Source organism: Leucoraja erinacea, chromosome 2 (genome assembly GCF_028641065.1).
Source record: "Leucoraja erinacea ecotype New England chromosome 2, Leri_hhj_1, whole genome shotgun sequence".
NCBI classification, from domain to species: domain Eukaryota; kingdom Metazoa; phylum Chordata; class Chondrichthyes; order Rajiformes; family Rajidae; genus Leucoraja; species Leucoraja erinaceus.
In genome coordinates, this window is record NC_073378.1 from 84,705,265 (window position 1) to 84,721,872 (window position 16,608).

At 42.3% G+C, this 16,608-nt stretch overlaps 1 protein-coding gene across 2 annotated transcripts in view; it reads right to left on the minus strand.

Annotated features, from left to right (window-relative positions):
* The window catches only part of jazf1b (JAZF zinc finger 1b), a 222,270-nt gene that overhangs the window by 163,751 nt on the left and 41,911 nt on the right, over nucleotides 1-16,608 (minus strand). The window contains exon 2 of one of the 2 annotated variants that reach the window (XM_055659953.1): nucleotides 3,684-3,798. The exons of the other annotated variant lie outside the window; for it this stretch is intronic. Within the exon in view, the coding sequence (XP_055515928.1) occupies nucleotides 3,684-3,699 (16 nt within the window). The 5' untranslated portion in view covers nucleotides 3,700-3,798. The remainder of the gene's footprint in view (nucleotides 1-3,683; nucleotides 3,799-16,608) is intronic. 2 annotated transcript variants of the gene reach the window in all.

Consider the following 16,608-nt stretch of genomic DNA (forward strand, 5'->3'; position numbering starts at 1 on the left):
CCGCCACGTGGGCTCAGTGCAGCAGCATCGCCACCCCCAGACACAGCCCCAGCGCACAGGCCCCGGGTCCCCGGCGTGGCCTCTGCCCGCCGCCGGCCACACAGCGCACACGCGGGGCTGACGGGCCTCCCCCAACCGTGCAGGCGCGGCTGACAAGTGGGGGCGCTGTTTTAAGTTATAAATGTCAGTAACATATAATATAAACAAAACAAAATATAACATCAATCCGAACGAAACTTGTTTCATTTACATCCCAGGACAATGGTGAATAAGGTAGGTCAAAAATTGTAGTGCGATCGTATACTGTTTCGGCGGGGTTTTGGGATATCACATCCACGCACGCACGCATACAAACAAACAAGATGAGAGTTTTAATAATATATATAGATATTTCATAGTCCACTTTTGTAATATGAAGAACTCTCAAGCACTGTTCAGAGGATCTATAATAAATTCTGCTTCCATTGAAGCATCCAAGATCATCATAGCTACAATGCATTGATAAGTTTATCATAACTACCAAGAACAGCAGATCTTTGGTTGGCTTGTCAATGGAGTATTTTACATCAACAGGTATATAGTGAACAGCATCTGCCAACAATCAAAACAAAAACAAAAACACACAACCTTACTTTTTGGAAAACATTGCTCTTAGAATGTCCATGAAACTAATGCTTTGTTGATGGAATACTGTCCCATGGCACTTTTAAAACTGCTCTAATTGCATTCTTCAAGCCACTTGAAAAATGACAGTTTCCGTTTTCAAGCTCATTATCAGAACACATCAGAGAGTTCCATTATGAGAGGAACACCTGGTCTGAATTTATTTCAACAGCCTGGGGCAAATGGGTAGGTGCTTAATGTAGAATTTGATTGGTGACATTTTTATGAAGTACCAGCTTGCTCCAGCAAAAATGATTCCGAAATCGCTGAAACACAAAACCAACGGAAAACATCATATTTTAATACGTTGTGATAATTTGTAGCAATCTCTATCAAAAATTAAATTATGTGGTTGGAATAGGCTGGTTCTTTGGAGACAACACGAAGAAATAAAATATTCCAAACATCTAAGATTATATATACTTTATTTGTGTTTATTTATATATTTTTTTAAAGTTTAAAAGTGCATTAAAAAAGCACATTGATAAGCAATGTAACCCTCTTACATTTACAAATGTGTAACCACGCATTTCATTTCATCCACTTCTAAGGAAACCTGTAGTCATTTCCATGGAGACATCACTTAGTCTAACTATTTTACTGTTGGTAATAATGATTCTGTTAACAATTAATTTTTGCATGCAGCTACTAAATTTAACATTTGAAATCTGTTGACCTAGTTAAAAGGCTGCCAGGCAAGACATTCCAGACCTAAGAGAGGACTGGAATAAGTAAAATTGGCTGCAGCCATTGCAGTATTGTGGCAAGAAATAGCAAACTTTATGGGGCGTTATTCTTGCCTCAAGGGCAAATGTATAAATGAAAAGTCTACTTTCGCCAAGCTTACTTTTAAGATAAAAAAAATCAACCAACCTTTTGCATTGAACAGATGCCTCTTTGATAAATTTTATGGTACTAAGCAGAAAGCTTTCTTATCAGATAAACACTGAAACTGCCCCAGCAGTCTCTGCAACCCTAACTTAAGTTTTATTGAAGTTTCTCTCTTTAGCAAAGAATGGTTAGTTAAAATTAACCACAAGAAGTAAATTCAAAGCTCATGGGCAAAAATGTGGTATTTAATATTGTCAGAAACCAAATTGTGTGGCCAAAATGGTTTCTGACCTTGAAATTATAACAAAGTCAACTTTTCAAATAATCAAAAATGTCATCACCTTGGATTTAACAATATCACACAATTCCCATAATTTTGTTTTACAAGTTAATACCCAATATACATTCATAAGTATTGATGGTGGCTATTTAGCCTCCAAGTTTTGAGTGATGATCGAAACAAATGTAATTAGGAACACCAGGTGCAACCGAACTAAGTGGTGGGCGCTTCTAAACGTTTTTAAATTTTATTATTTCCGTTCTGATTGAGGAAAACATACCAATTGTCCCAAATTAGTGAGGAAATTGTTTCCACATTTACAGCCACCACAGTCAACCAATATAAAAGTATCTTCAATGTTAAAAACATTTCATACCACTGACCTGTGAGGTCTTGACAAGAGCAAGCTACCTCATTTACACAGTCTTCAACAGGGAATTGTTTCATGTTTTGGCACAAATCGGATTATTGCTTCTGAAATCTCAAGGGTAATTGTTTGAGAAAAAAAAATTCAGGCATAAAAATCTTCTCTTTTAACCATTCTGTCCACACGTCTTACTGAAAAACGTCTAACATTTTTAAGCTAATCTTTTCCAACACTAGATGACAAGAAACACAGACCAACTATCCTCTGCTTTAACTTGAAGATCCTCCATTCCACAGCAGAAACTGATATTATGGTTAGAATAGCCAGAAGTCAGAAACAACCTTATTAGCTCCATTGGAAATCATTGCTCGTTTGTGAGCTAGAAAAAAATGTGCTCTTCTCTGAAGACCCAGAAATGAAGCAAAATGACTGGCTGCAAACTGGTTAGTAAAGAAATCAACCTTGAGAAGCAGAATCTCAGATGCAATTTGAGTTCTTTTAAAATATACATTCCCATCATTTGAATTTTTACGTTTCCAAATCATTATTCTATTATTGGAGCAGATCATCACCAACCTTAATATAGAAAATCTAACACAAATTGTAATTTGGTGATATTACATTTTGAAGTCTCATAAGCCAATTTTCAGGAATATAAAATTTGTTGTTGAACATAAGCGATGTTATATACCAATTATGTGCTTAAATATCGACAATAAAATGAGCAATCCATGCTAATCATTAGTGTTCTCCAGTTCACAAAGTGTACATTAGAAAAAAGCTATTATTTTTCACATATACATGTTTAAATTATGTTTTTGGTCTTTAGGTGGAAACAAGTAGCAGCAAATATATTTTGAGCTTAACTTTGATGATGTTTAAACAATGTCTTATTTCTTCTTTGTGCATATGGAAGGACTATACTGGAATTAGAAGAGATGTTTTTGTTGTAGCCTATATTTGTTCTCTGTATACCTCGATTACGCATTTTGATACAAAAAACTGTACAAAATTCCCAACATGAAGTAGCACATGTATTTGTCTCAAATTGCAGGTTGAAAAAAAATGTAATTCACTAAACACACATAAATCCGGAAAGTTAGAACTTTTACACCTATCTTATATTTATTCGGAATTGTTTGTAATTTGTCCCACATGACATTTGTCAGGAGAGGGGAGAGATGGCGGGTGAACACGGTTATGTCATGTTTCTTTCAAAAGACTTGAAATCGTCAGATATTTTTATTTTATCTTTATTTCAGTCCCATTATAGTTCTCAAACAATTTTAACAATATTATAACCACTCCGATTGGGCAAGCCAGTACATTTAAAACAAAAATTACCTTCTGTACTTTTTACTGTCATTCTTCTATTGAATATTGCTCTGTGCTTAACTGTTTCCCAGAGCCAAAATACCCAATAAAGATTTAGTTATACCACGTTCTTAAGAAAATATAATGAATATCTCCATTTTGCTTTACATACACTATTAATTGATATGTGAAAAGTGTCTGGGAATATAATTATAGATGTTGTCCTACCAAGGCAGGTGAACATGCTACATGAATCAACAGGGCTCGAATGATGCGTAGAATGTATCTGGTGTAATTTTAGCGGTCAAGGTTGAACCGCTGATGGTTTCGGGTCTGCCGCCAGCTTTAGAAATAATTTGAGATGCAAAGTTAGAAATTATACAACAGGCATGTGCCATCCAACATTATTGGAAGTAAGACATTTTAGAGATAGAACAAGATATTGCAATATATAGATTTGAACACAAAGAAGTATTATATTGGGGTTATCAGTGGATATGGATGAAATGCATCTCAGAACATGGCACTCGTTAGCATAATAGCCTTAAAATTACTGAGGATGATTAATTGGTCGAAATAATAGCAAAATAGTCCATCTTGAATATGGTAGAGAAATAGGCAAAAGCAAACACATTTAGTCTAAGAAGGGTCTCGACCCAAAACGTCACCTATTCCTTCTCTCCCGAGATGCTGCCGGTCCTTCTGAGTTACTCCCAGCATTTTGTGTCTATATTCGGTTTAAACCAGCATCTGCAGTTCCTTCCTACACAGACACATTTAGTACTGCTGATAGTTAGGTGATGTTACCTAGATGGAGTTTGGGTATTAGTGAAAGGGGGAATGAAAGATTTGAAACTGATCCCAGTCTAAACGTTTGCAAGCAGTCATGTTCAAATTGAGACCGTCATCAGACAGTGAGACAGAATGGGCCATAGATTTTGACCATACCTTCCATCATCCATACATTTAGCTGAAGGAAAATATTGTTTATCTAAGACTGGGTGTCAGATTACCAGGCTCACAGTATAAATTCTTCTGGAGAAGTCGTCAAATGACCCGAGAAGTAAAACAAGAGGTAATCGATGTAAATCTGAAAAATCCCAAGTCTTTGGATGTTGTGACTAAGAGGTTGCATATGGATGAGGAAGAGGAGCTTCTGACATCAGAGGTAATGGTACAGCCTTTATTGGAGGTTCTGGAGCTACCAGGGAGGAGGGTGGCAGTCAAGCATGGCCAACTAGATTACAATGGGGTAGGTGATGGATAATATAACCAATGAATTCAAAGGTTGTGAGGAAGTAAAAAAAGACACAGGAATGTCACATGATGTTAATTAGGGCTGCTTCAGTGGGAAGGAAGTGGTAGATATCTGATTGTATAAAATATTTAAATGGATAAGGCGTGATGATGGTCAAGGAATATCTGGGGTGGGTGAACAATTCACTTAAATCATGCAGCAGCAATAAAGAGAAAGGATGGCAGAAAATATTAAAGACCTTAAATATTTCCTTTTCAGTGTGAAGACAGAATTATTAGAGAAAGCGGGATTTGTGGTTTAGCCCTTTCTGGTACAGCAACACATTTGCTGCAAAACTAACATGCATGAAAAAATAATTGCTTTCTTCAGCATTATTTTCAAATTTAAAATACCTAATTTCACTGAACTCTGTCTCCCTCTACAGGCAATTTTATGGAATATTTATTGGTTTAGTTGCAAATCATACAATCAAACATAGATAAATAAGGCCAGTAGGTATATATCAACCAATGAAATAAAACATCTTAGCCACAAATCTGAACTGTGTAGCTGCGGCACTGATTTGCTTTTAGTTTTATTTTGAAATGACGAGCACAAATTTTCACAGAACTAACCTTATTGGGTAAAATGTCCAACACAATAGCCCGTATGTTGTGTGTACATGCCAGATTAATGCAGGGAGTGGCGTTCATACAACAATAATATGATGCCCTTGCCACTAAATTGGATTGTGATAATCCAGCTGACACCATGTGTAAAGCATGCACGAGAACCCGGTGTTATGGAAGAAGCATTCTCCCACTCAGTAGCACGATTCCAAGCGCCGTTAATAGCTTGCACAGCTCTTTGCACAACAATGCTTAAGAGGCCATTGATTTCCCAAGGCGATCTCTGTGCTACTACCAAACTTACAGCCAATCATCTGTTACAGATTCACCTTGCCACGGATTGTCAAATTCAGAACTATATTCACACCTTTCCAAGCAAATTCTGAATTCATACATCTCATCTCACGACACTTCAGATGCAATTATATTGTCATTGCACTTTTCAGTACAACAAATAACAAAACACACACTCAACACAGTTTTACATCCACCACAGTGAGTCCACCAGGCACTTCCTCACTGTGATGGAAGGCAAAAGTCCCAAAGTCCTTGTCCCTTCCCTCCTTGCTCTCCCTCTACGCTGAGACGATCCAGGCCTCCGATGTTGTGACCCCGCCGGGTGATGGTAAGCAAGTCCCGTGGCTGAATCCGAGCTCCGCGAACGGGCCGGTTCAAACTCCGCGGCCCGGGGCGGTCGAAGCTGCTGAAGCTGCCGCCCTCCCATCCAGCGGATGAAGCTGTTGTTGCGGGAGCTCCGGAAAAACAGGTCACCAACCTGTGACCTGCGAGCTCCTGACGATGATGTCGTCCACTGGCCCGCGGCCGAGCCTCCGAGGCTTTGAAGTCGGGTAGGAAGTCGGGTTGCAACGCCACCACAGCCCCAAAGTTGTCCAGCCTCGCATTGGTAAGTCCTGGCTCTGCCTGCGGAGCCTCGAGGTCGGTCCCAGTTGGAGGCCGCCAGCTCCGCGATAGGCCTCAGCGCAGACGGGAGACGGGGGATACGGCAAGAAAGGTCGCATCCCCCTGATGGAAGAGTCAAAAAATGTTTCTCCCACCCCCCCACACATACACAACTAAATAAACAAAAATAAACTGTAACAATGGGACAAAAGAAAACAAAAAAAGAAAAGACAAATGGACTGCAGGCGAGCCGCAACTGCAAGGCAGCGCCGCCACTTCCGGATGGTACTATCTTGCTCAAGTGTGGCCAAGTGCAGCAGTCACAGCAACCTTTCAGAGCAGTGTGACACATGCTGACTGCTGAAATTCTACAGTAATTCACCAGGATATCCCCAGCAGTTGTTTCCAAACCTGCAGCCTTGGACACTAAGATCCAGGGTGGCAGGAGCACAGGAAATGATATTCTTATAAATCATGATCCTAACATGGAAATATATTTCTATTCCTGCAGGGAGGCTGGTACCAAATATTAACAGCATGGTGTGAGCACTCCATCAGGGAATGTGCTGAACAATCAAAAGCTCAAATCTATGGCAAGTGTTTGAACTCATAATCTGACCCAAAAGCAACAGCATTCAAACTGACATTACCATCATGATAATGGTAGAAGGGACATTATTGTCCTCACAGGCAGAAGAAATAATATTCTAATTCTTAAATATGATAGTATGGCAATACCTCTGATACCATTAACTATCATAGGAGGAAATCACGTAAAAAAATGTCTAGACACACACCCACAACACATATTAATTGGAAATTGGTTTCTTAAAATTATTCTGATTATCTCTAATTAAAAGTTAAAGCTTCTGTCTTCTATGAATATCAGTAAACAGTCCATCCTCATCTGACATATGCACTGTTATAGATCCAAATTCATTCCCATATGAATGCAATATTTTACTCTCATCTATAGATTTAAATGTCTGACCTTGGATGTGTGTGTGTGTGTGTGTGTGTGTGTGTGTGTGTGTGTGTGTGTGTGTGTGTGTGTGTGTGTGTGTGTGTGTGTGTGTGTGTGTGCGTGCGTGCGTGTGTGTGGGTGCGTGTGTGTGTGTGTGTGTGTGTGCGTGCGTGTGTGTGTGTGTGCGTGTGTGTGTGTGTTTGTGTATAATCACATCTTCTCGAAAAAACGACGCGCTAACGGTAAAGCTTTTTACATATTCCGGTAGATATTTTACCGTGGAGCCTTATCTGAAAATGTCATGCTTTATTTCTCGAGTTATTACCGAATATTTTCAAAAATCTGACAACATTTTGAATTTAAAAACGACTGTCTTTCACTGATGACATCACAAGGGGTCTGCGTGCCTTTCTTCTTCGCACTGCGAGTGACGTCACCCTCCCCCCCTCGTCCCCCCGTTATTCAAGACTCTGCCCTCCCCTCGCTCCAAAAGATGTAGAAAGTACGAGCAAGTCGGGCCTGTACCGCTCGCCCGCCGAGTCCACGTTTCCCCATCGTTGAGGGGACGGGACAGAGCTGTCAGATCCTCGGGCCGGGTCCTCTCTCTTTGCCCTCCCTATGCCCTCCTCCCTATGCCCTCCCTCACTGCCCCACCTCTCTCTGCCCCCACTCTCTCTGCCCCCCCTCCCTCTGCCCTCTCTCGCTGCCCCCCCCCTCTCTCCCCGCCACCGCGAGTTGGGGGTATGCCTGAGGGGACAGGGTGGGGATGAGGTTAAATGAATAATATTAATATAATTTTGGACGGGGATGGTTAGTGTGTCTGTGATGCCGCAGGATCCCCCCCCCACCTGCAACCGCGTTGAGGGGATAGGACCCAACGGGTCTCACATGAGAGAGAGACACACACACACACACACGCGCGCACGCACGCACACACACCACACACACACGCACACACACACCACACGCACACACGCACACACACACGCACATGCACACACACAGACGCACGCACACACACACACGCACACACATGCGCACACACACACACACACACACACACACACACACACACCACACGCACACACACATGCTCGCACACACACAAACTCACACACACACACGCACACACGCACACGCACACACACACGCACACGCACACGCACGCGCACACACGCACACGCGCACACGCACACGCACACGCACACACACACACACACACACCACACACACACACACACACACACACACACACACACACACACACACACACACACACACACACACACACACACACACACACACACACACACACACACACACACACACACACACACACACACACACACACACACACACACACACACACACACACACACACACACACACACACACACACACACACACACACACACACACACACACACACACACACACACACACACACACACACACATTACATTAGGTCCCGTCCCAAAACCTAGGAAGCTTAGGTTGCCAAATGACAGTCTAGGTGGTCATTTAATACGGCTTGCGATGATGTACTCGGACGAAGTGTATAGTTACCAGTCGGGATTATGCTCAATGAAGCATTCACATATTATTTCTGCTTCAAATAAAGTCACAAACTAAATATATTCATCAATCAAGACATGATATATACCACAATGACATGCAACAAAATTACAATACAATATCTCAACTCTTTTTACACGTTGCTATGAATGCAACTTCTATTATTTCTTTCCACTTCCAAACAAAAATGTGGTTGGATTATTCAGAGTATTATCAACCTCGGTGAGACCAAACGCAGGCTTGGCGATCGCTTCGTACAACACCTCCACTCAGTTTGCAATAACCAATCTGATCTCCCGGTGGCTCAGCACTTCATTCCCATTCCGAATCCGACCTCTCTGTCCTGGGCCTCCTCCATGGCCAAAGAGAGGCCAACCGCAAAATTGGAGGAACAGCACCTCATATTCCGCTTGAGTAGTTTACAGCCCAGTGGTATGAACATTGGCTTCTGCAATTTCAGGTAGTCTTTGCTTTCTCCCTCCTTCCCCTCCCATTCCAAGCTCTCCCACAGCCCACTGTCTCCGCCTCTTCCTTTCTTTTTCCTGCCCCCTCCCCCCCAACATCAGTCTGAAGAATGGTCTTGAACCGAAACGTCACCTATTCCTTCGCTCCATAAATGCTGCCTCACCCGCTGAGTTTCTCCAGCATTTTTGTCTACCTTAAATTTAGTTGCGTTTGGTTGAGTGACTATGGTAGAGTGGAGACTATTCCATGCTTTAATTGTGCGGGGTAACTCCATGGGTCTAGTCAGATTTGGCTTCCAGTCAGATTAACAATCATGCAAATTTCCACACACACACTCACTTCAGCAAATAGCGGCCAAGGCGATGCTGACAGTGATGGGAGGAAATTGATGAGGGTTCACTGCATTTAAAAAGAAAATTAAAAAAAACATTTAAAACATTTAGAAACACACAAACTGTTCCTCCGCAATGCTTATTACACTGCGAGAGGCATAACAGAAGTCGGGTCGGGTTTACTGAAATGGCGGAAGTTACGCTCCGGTGCATACTACACGTCAGTCCATTGGATTTTGCAGAAGTGGACCATCTTGCTCCGCTCTAAGATCTTTGGTACAAGGTGCTGTGACATAAAGTGTTGAATTTAGGCCCCATTTGACACACCATTGGAGACAAAGGTGCCATAAGACCATTTCTATGCAAGAGAGTTAATCCCAGTGTCTAGACAATTGTTATTCTTCAATCAATATCACAAATATATTATTTCCTCATGGTCATCTAAATGTTTGCAGAAGCTTCCTCTTACAAACTGACGACCATAATTCTTGCATTACAACAGTAACAGCAACAGCAACTCAAGCACAAGTTGCAAGTCATAACATGTTTTGGAATAATCAGAGGCAGTAAAGAGCACTGTGTGTATATTACTCAAACATACACACATACATACAGTGTCCTGCATAATGTTTGGGACAAAGACCAATCATTTATTTATTTGCTTCTGTATTCCACAATTTGAGATTCGTAATAGAAAAAATCACACGTGGTTAAAGTGCACACGGTCAAATTTTAATAAAGGCCATTTTTATACATTTTGGTTACACCATGTAGAAAAATTCAGCAGTGTTTATGCATAGTCCCCCCATTTCAGCGCACCATAATGTTTGGGACACAGCAATGTCATGTAAATGAAAGTAGTCATGTTTAGTATTTTGTTGCATATCCTTTGAATGCAATGACTGCTTGAAGTCTGTGATTCATGAACATCACGAGTTGCTGGGAGTTTTATCTGGTGATGCTCTGCCGGGCCTGTATTGCAGCCATCTTTAGCTTATGCTTGTTTTGGGGGCTAGTTTCTCTTCAGTTTTCTCTTCAGCATAAAAAAGGCATGCTCAATTGAGTTCAAATCGGGTGATTGACTTGGCCACTCAAGAATTTACAATTTTTTAGCTTTGTAAAACTACTTTGTTGCTTTAGCAGTATGTTTGGGATCATTGTCTTGCTGTAGAATGATCCGCCAGCCAATGAGTTTTGAAGCATTTGTTTGAACTTGTGCAGATAGGATGTGTCTATACACTTCAGAATTCATTATGCTACTACCATCAGCAGTTGTATCATCAATGAAGATAAGTGAGCCAGTACCTTCAGAAGCCATCCATGCCCAGGCCGTAACATCCCCTCCACCGTGTTTCACAGATGAGGTGGTTTGCTTTGGATCTTGGGCAATTCCTTCTCTCCTCCATACTTTGCTCTTGCCATCACTCTGATATGTTAATCTTTGTCTCATCTGTCCACAAGACCTTTTTTCCAGAACTGTGGTTGCTCTTTCAAGTACTTCTTGGCAAACTGTAACCTGGCCATCCTAACCTTGCGGCTAACCAGTGGTTTGCATCTTGCAGTGTAGCCTCTGTATGTCTATTCATGAAGTCTTCTGCGGACAGTGGTCATTGACAAATCCACACCTGACTCCTGAAGAATGTTTCTGATCTGTCGGACAGGTGTTTGGGGATTTTTCTTTATTATCGAGATATCTTCTCTCTTCCTTGGCCTGGCAGTCCCTTCTTAATGATGTTCCAAACAGTTGATTTTGGTAAGCCTAAGGTTTGGCTGATGTCTCCAACAGTTTTATTCTTGTTTCTCAGTCTCATAATGGCTTCTTTGACATTCGTTGGTACAACTTTGGTCCTCATGTTGATAAACAGCAATAAACGTTTCCAAAGGTGCTGGAAAGACTAGAGGTAAGACCAGGTACTGTGAGCTCTCTTATACTTGCATTAAGGAGGCATTTAAGCACACCTGAGCAATTACAAACACCTGGGAAGCCATGTGTCCCAAACATTATGGTGCCCTGAAATTCAGCTGTAATTTCTACATGGTGAAACCAAAATATATAAAAACACCCTTTAATAAAATCTGACAATGTGCACTTTAACCACATGTGATTTTTTTCTATTACAATTCTCAAATTGTGGAGTACAAATGATGGGCCCTTGTCACAAACATTATGGAGGGCACTGGATATATGCAGGCCTCTTTCTTCATAATTTCTGTTGTTACATAGTATCTCATATTCACTAGGTATCCATAAAGTTTAAGAAAGGACTGCAGATGCTGGAAAAATCAAAGATAGACAGTAGACAAAAATGCTGGATAAACGCTTGGGTAGTTTACACCCCAGCGGTATGTACATTGACGACCAATTTCAGGTAGTCCTTGCTTTCTCCCTCCTTCCCCTTCCCTTCCCAAAAGCCTACTGTCTCCGCCTCTTCCATCCCCCCCCCAACATCAGTCTGAAGAAGGGTCTCGACCCGAAACGTCGTTTATTCCGAGGTATCCTCAAAGTATCAGTTTTGCCAGCCAGGCATTTCCATTCACTAATGGTCTTTTGAGTTTATATGTGCAACAATGAAATATGAATTGAGATCAATCCGTACATTTAATCTTGGAGGCGGGGTAGTTCCAGAAATAATAATCAAGGATAGAATAAATCAGGAGTATGAATTAATTAGCGAAAGCCACCAAAGATATCACGAAAGGCAGATCATGTCTACCTAACTAGACAAGAGTTTTACTTTGATGAAATAACAGTGAAGAAAATGTGCTTGGTGTGCCACAAATGATTTTCCAATATACCTTTGATAAGGTGCCACATAATAGGCTTGTCATCAGGATTTAAGGGCATGGAATACAAAGAACTGCAGGCGGTAGGACAGAAAATTGGCTCAGCCACAGGATACAGAGTAGCAGTGAAAGACTGTTTCTCGGACTGGAGGGAATTGTAAAGTTTGGTACCACAAGGATACAGGTTTTATTAATAGATATTAATGACTTGGAACTGCAGGGCACTATTTCAAAATCTGTAGATGACACAAGAATTTAAGGTGTAGTAAATTGTGAGGAGGTGTGCAATAGATTTCAAGGAGGTTATAGGCAGATTTGTGAAATAGAAACATAGGCAGATGAAATTAAATGTTAAGAAATGTGAATTGGTATATTTTGAGAGCACAATTCTATGAATAGAAAGAACTGAGGTAAATGTGCATTGAACTAGAATCAAATACACAGGACAAGATGTTAAAAGTCCCTTGTGCCAATAGGTGGGGAGCATTTCACGACATTCGTTGATTGTTGAGAGTGGTAGACGCTCAACATCGGTGGGGGGCGGGGGGGTGATAGGTATATCTTGGCCTGTGTAAACTTCAGGATAGTTGGGCACAGGACACATCATCAGTAGTGTACCCTTGCATCACTGGGTTGTTATCACTATATGGATACAAGGAACTGCAGATGCTGGTTTCTGATGCTGGCGGACCGAGAGCAAGTGTTTGGCAAAGCGGTTGCCAAGTCTACGCATGGCTTCACCGATGTACAGGAAAACACATCGGTGACATTGGATTCAGTAGATGAGGTTAGAGCACATGAACCTCTGTTTCCCTTGGAAAGACTGCTAGGTTCCTTGAATGCAGGTGAGGGAGGAGGTATAGGGAAAGGCGTTACATCTCTCAAGAACAATGTCCTCGTTCTTAAGCGTACATGGTCACCCCCTCCCGCTATCATACTTGGATCCCTCACAGGAGGTATTTTAACTTATCTGTGCCTCATCTGTGTCACATAGTTCTGTTCTCACTCCCCCTCCCCCCAGCTGGAACAAGGATAGAGCTCCCCTGGTCTTCACCTTTCACCCCAACAGCCACCACATCAGCCTTGGACACTTCCATCACCTCCAACTTGATCCCGCCACTAGTCCATCCCCATCCCTTATTCCCTGCGGCACAGACTTCTCCCTCCATAACTCCATGGTTCACTCATGCCATCCCACCCAAGCCACCTCCTCTCCAGGTAGTTTCCCCTGCAACACCTGTCCCTAAACCTCCAAGTGTGACAGAGGTCCACATGCATCTTGACAAACCTCATTTACTGCATCTGGTGTTCCTGACGTGGCCTCCTTTGCATTAGCGAGATCAAACAGACTCGGCGACCTTTTCGGACAAAGACGTGCTGAGTCCACCAAGGCCTACACGGTTACAAACCATTTTCAGTCCAATACAAACCTTTCTGTCCTAAGCCACCTCCATTGTCAGAGTGCAAACATGTCATATTGTATAGCTTACAGCCCAACAGTACTGTAGAAAGGGAGAAGTAAAGTTGGAGGCTCCAGGATGATATTGATCAGTTGGTAAAATGGGCAGAGCAATGACAGATGGAATTTAATCCTGATAAGTGTGATGTGATGCACTTTGGGAGGACTATAGACACAGAATGAACATACACACTCTGGAACAGACATGTTTAATTGAGATCACTCCTCATTCATCCATACACGAGAGAGAACAAATCACATTTGCATTCGTGTTTTGGATATTGGTCACATGAATGTTTGGGTCTAATCATATATATATTTTTAAATGTGAAAACTTCACAAGCAAAAATATGTCCCATCACCCATAACCAAATATGAAAACATCTCAGTTATTTGCCATCACATGCCAGTCTACTGATAGCGTAATCAGTATAATTTGGCAAAGGAGGAATGAATGAAGGATACAAACCATAGTGCTGTTTGGGCACAGATGGAGGTTTATGTTTGCTCCAAATAGTACAATCTGGTCAGTCCCGTTTAGCTGATCTTTCAGAAAAGCCCTGCAAATTCTCTTTCATATGTTTATCCAATTTCATTTTAAAAGTAATGATGGATTCTTTCACCATCCCTAGAAGCAATGTTCCAAATCATAATACTGCTGTAAAGAAGGTTTTCCTCTCAATCTTTTTTCTAAGATTTTGAATGCCCCTGGCCAGACCTTTGCTAATGGGAACATCTACTCTCTATCAATCATAACCCGTCATGATCTTGTAGCCCTTTATCAAATCTCCTTTCAAACCTATGTAGAACAAACAGTATCGTTAGTCTAATTTTAGCGTTGAAATCCATCAACCTTGTAAATCTTTTCTGTATCCTCCCGAGTTCCTTCATATCCTGATTAAATGTGGTGACTAGAAAGTGTTTGTTTGTGTTCAGCATAGTGTCTTTGCTTTAGAGCACTGTACTTACCATATCCCAAAATAATTTAAGCAGCAAATAAGAACAAGGGTAAACCAAACCACTGTTTGCAGATGCAGGAAATCCATAAAATGGAAACATTTTGAAAATACACGGCAGTATCCGCGGTCGATGCTTTTCCAGTGAGAAATGTTTTAATATTTTAAATTTCAGAGGGTGGGGATGGGGTTGTGTGGAGGTAACAAACAGAGTCCCAACATATATGTCGTTCATTTCCCTCCACAGATGTTGCCTGACCCACTGAGTTCCTCAAGCACTTTGTTTTTTGCTCAAGATTCTGGCTTCTGAATTCTCATGTGTCCAAGAAAATATCTATGACGGGGTGGTTAGCTGCAGAGGTTGTGAATAAAGGTGGTGATGGAGGTGGCTGAGTGTGGCAGCCCATTGTTTCAGCCTCTACCGATACCACCAAACTCCTTTCTTATTACCATCACTTTTATTTCTCTCCTGGTCCAGTTTGAATCCATTTTTACTATGAATGATCCAATCTATCTGCATTGCCTTAGGGCTTCGTGTTTTATGCTTGAACTGCCCCGACCAGTCCTTCGCCCAACGTTGCATGTACATTGCATTGAACATCTCCTCGATGTGGTTGTTGTGGAAACTAATGCAGGTATGTGGGATATTCCTTTCTTCTGCTACAGGAATAAGAAACCACAACTTGAAGTACGCTATTGGGGCTTTCAAGTTTATCTTGCCATTCAATATGTTTAAGAAAGAACTGCAGATGCTGGAATAATCGAAGGTAGGCAAAAATGCTGGAGAAACTCAGCGGGTGAGGTAGCATCTATGGAGTGAAGGAATAGGTGATGTTTCGGGTCGAGACCCTTCTTCAGACTGATGTGGGGATGGGGGGGGGGGGGCGGAAAGAAGAAAGGAAGAGGCGGAGACAGTGGGCTGTGGTCGAGCTGGGAAGGGGAGGGGAAGGAGGGAGAAATCAAGGACTACCTGAAATTGGAGGTCAATGTTCATACCGCTGGGGTGTAAACTACTCAAGCGAAATATTAGAAGCTGCTCCTCCAATTTACGGTGGGACTCGCTCTGGCCATGAAGGATGCCCAGGACGGAAAGGTTGGATTCGGAATGGGAGGGGGAGTTGAAGTGCTGAGCCACCGGGAGGTCAGGTTGGTTAGTGCGAACCGAGCAGAGGTGTTGGGTGAAGTGATCGCCAAGCCTACGCTTGGTCTCACCGATGTAGAGCAGCTGACACCTAGAGCAGCGGATGTAATAGATGAGATTGGAGGAGATGCAGGTGAACCTCTGCCTCACCTGGAAAGACTGCTTGGGTCCTTGGATGGAGTCAAGGGGGGGAGGTAAAGTGACAAGTGTAGCATTTCCCGCGGTTGCAATGGAAAGTACCAGGGGAGGTGGTGGTTTGGGTGGGAAGGACGAATTGACCAGGGAGTTACGGAGGGAGCAGTCTCTGCGGAAAGCCGAAAGGGGAGGAGATGGGAAGATGTGGCCAGTGGTGGGATCCTGTTGGAGGATTATCTGTTGTCTGTGACGGCTGGTAGGGTAGAAGGTGAGGACAAGGGGGACTCTGTCCTTGTTTCGGGTGGGGAGAGAGAGCGGAACTACGGGATATAGAAGAGATCCTGGTGAGAGCCTCATCTATAGTCAAAGAGGGGAACCCCTGTTCCCTAAAGAATGAGGACATCTCTGATGCCCTGGTTTGGAACACCTCATCGTGGGTGCAGATGCGGCGTAGACAGAGGAATTGGGAGTAGAGGATAGAGTCCTTACAGGAAGCAGGGTGAGAAGAAGTGTAGTCTAGATAGCCATGGGATTTGGTGGGTTTGGAGTAACACCCCAGCGGTATGAACATTGACT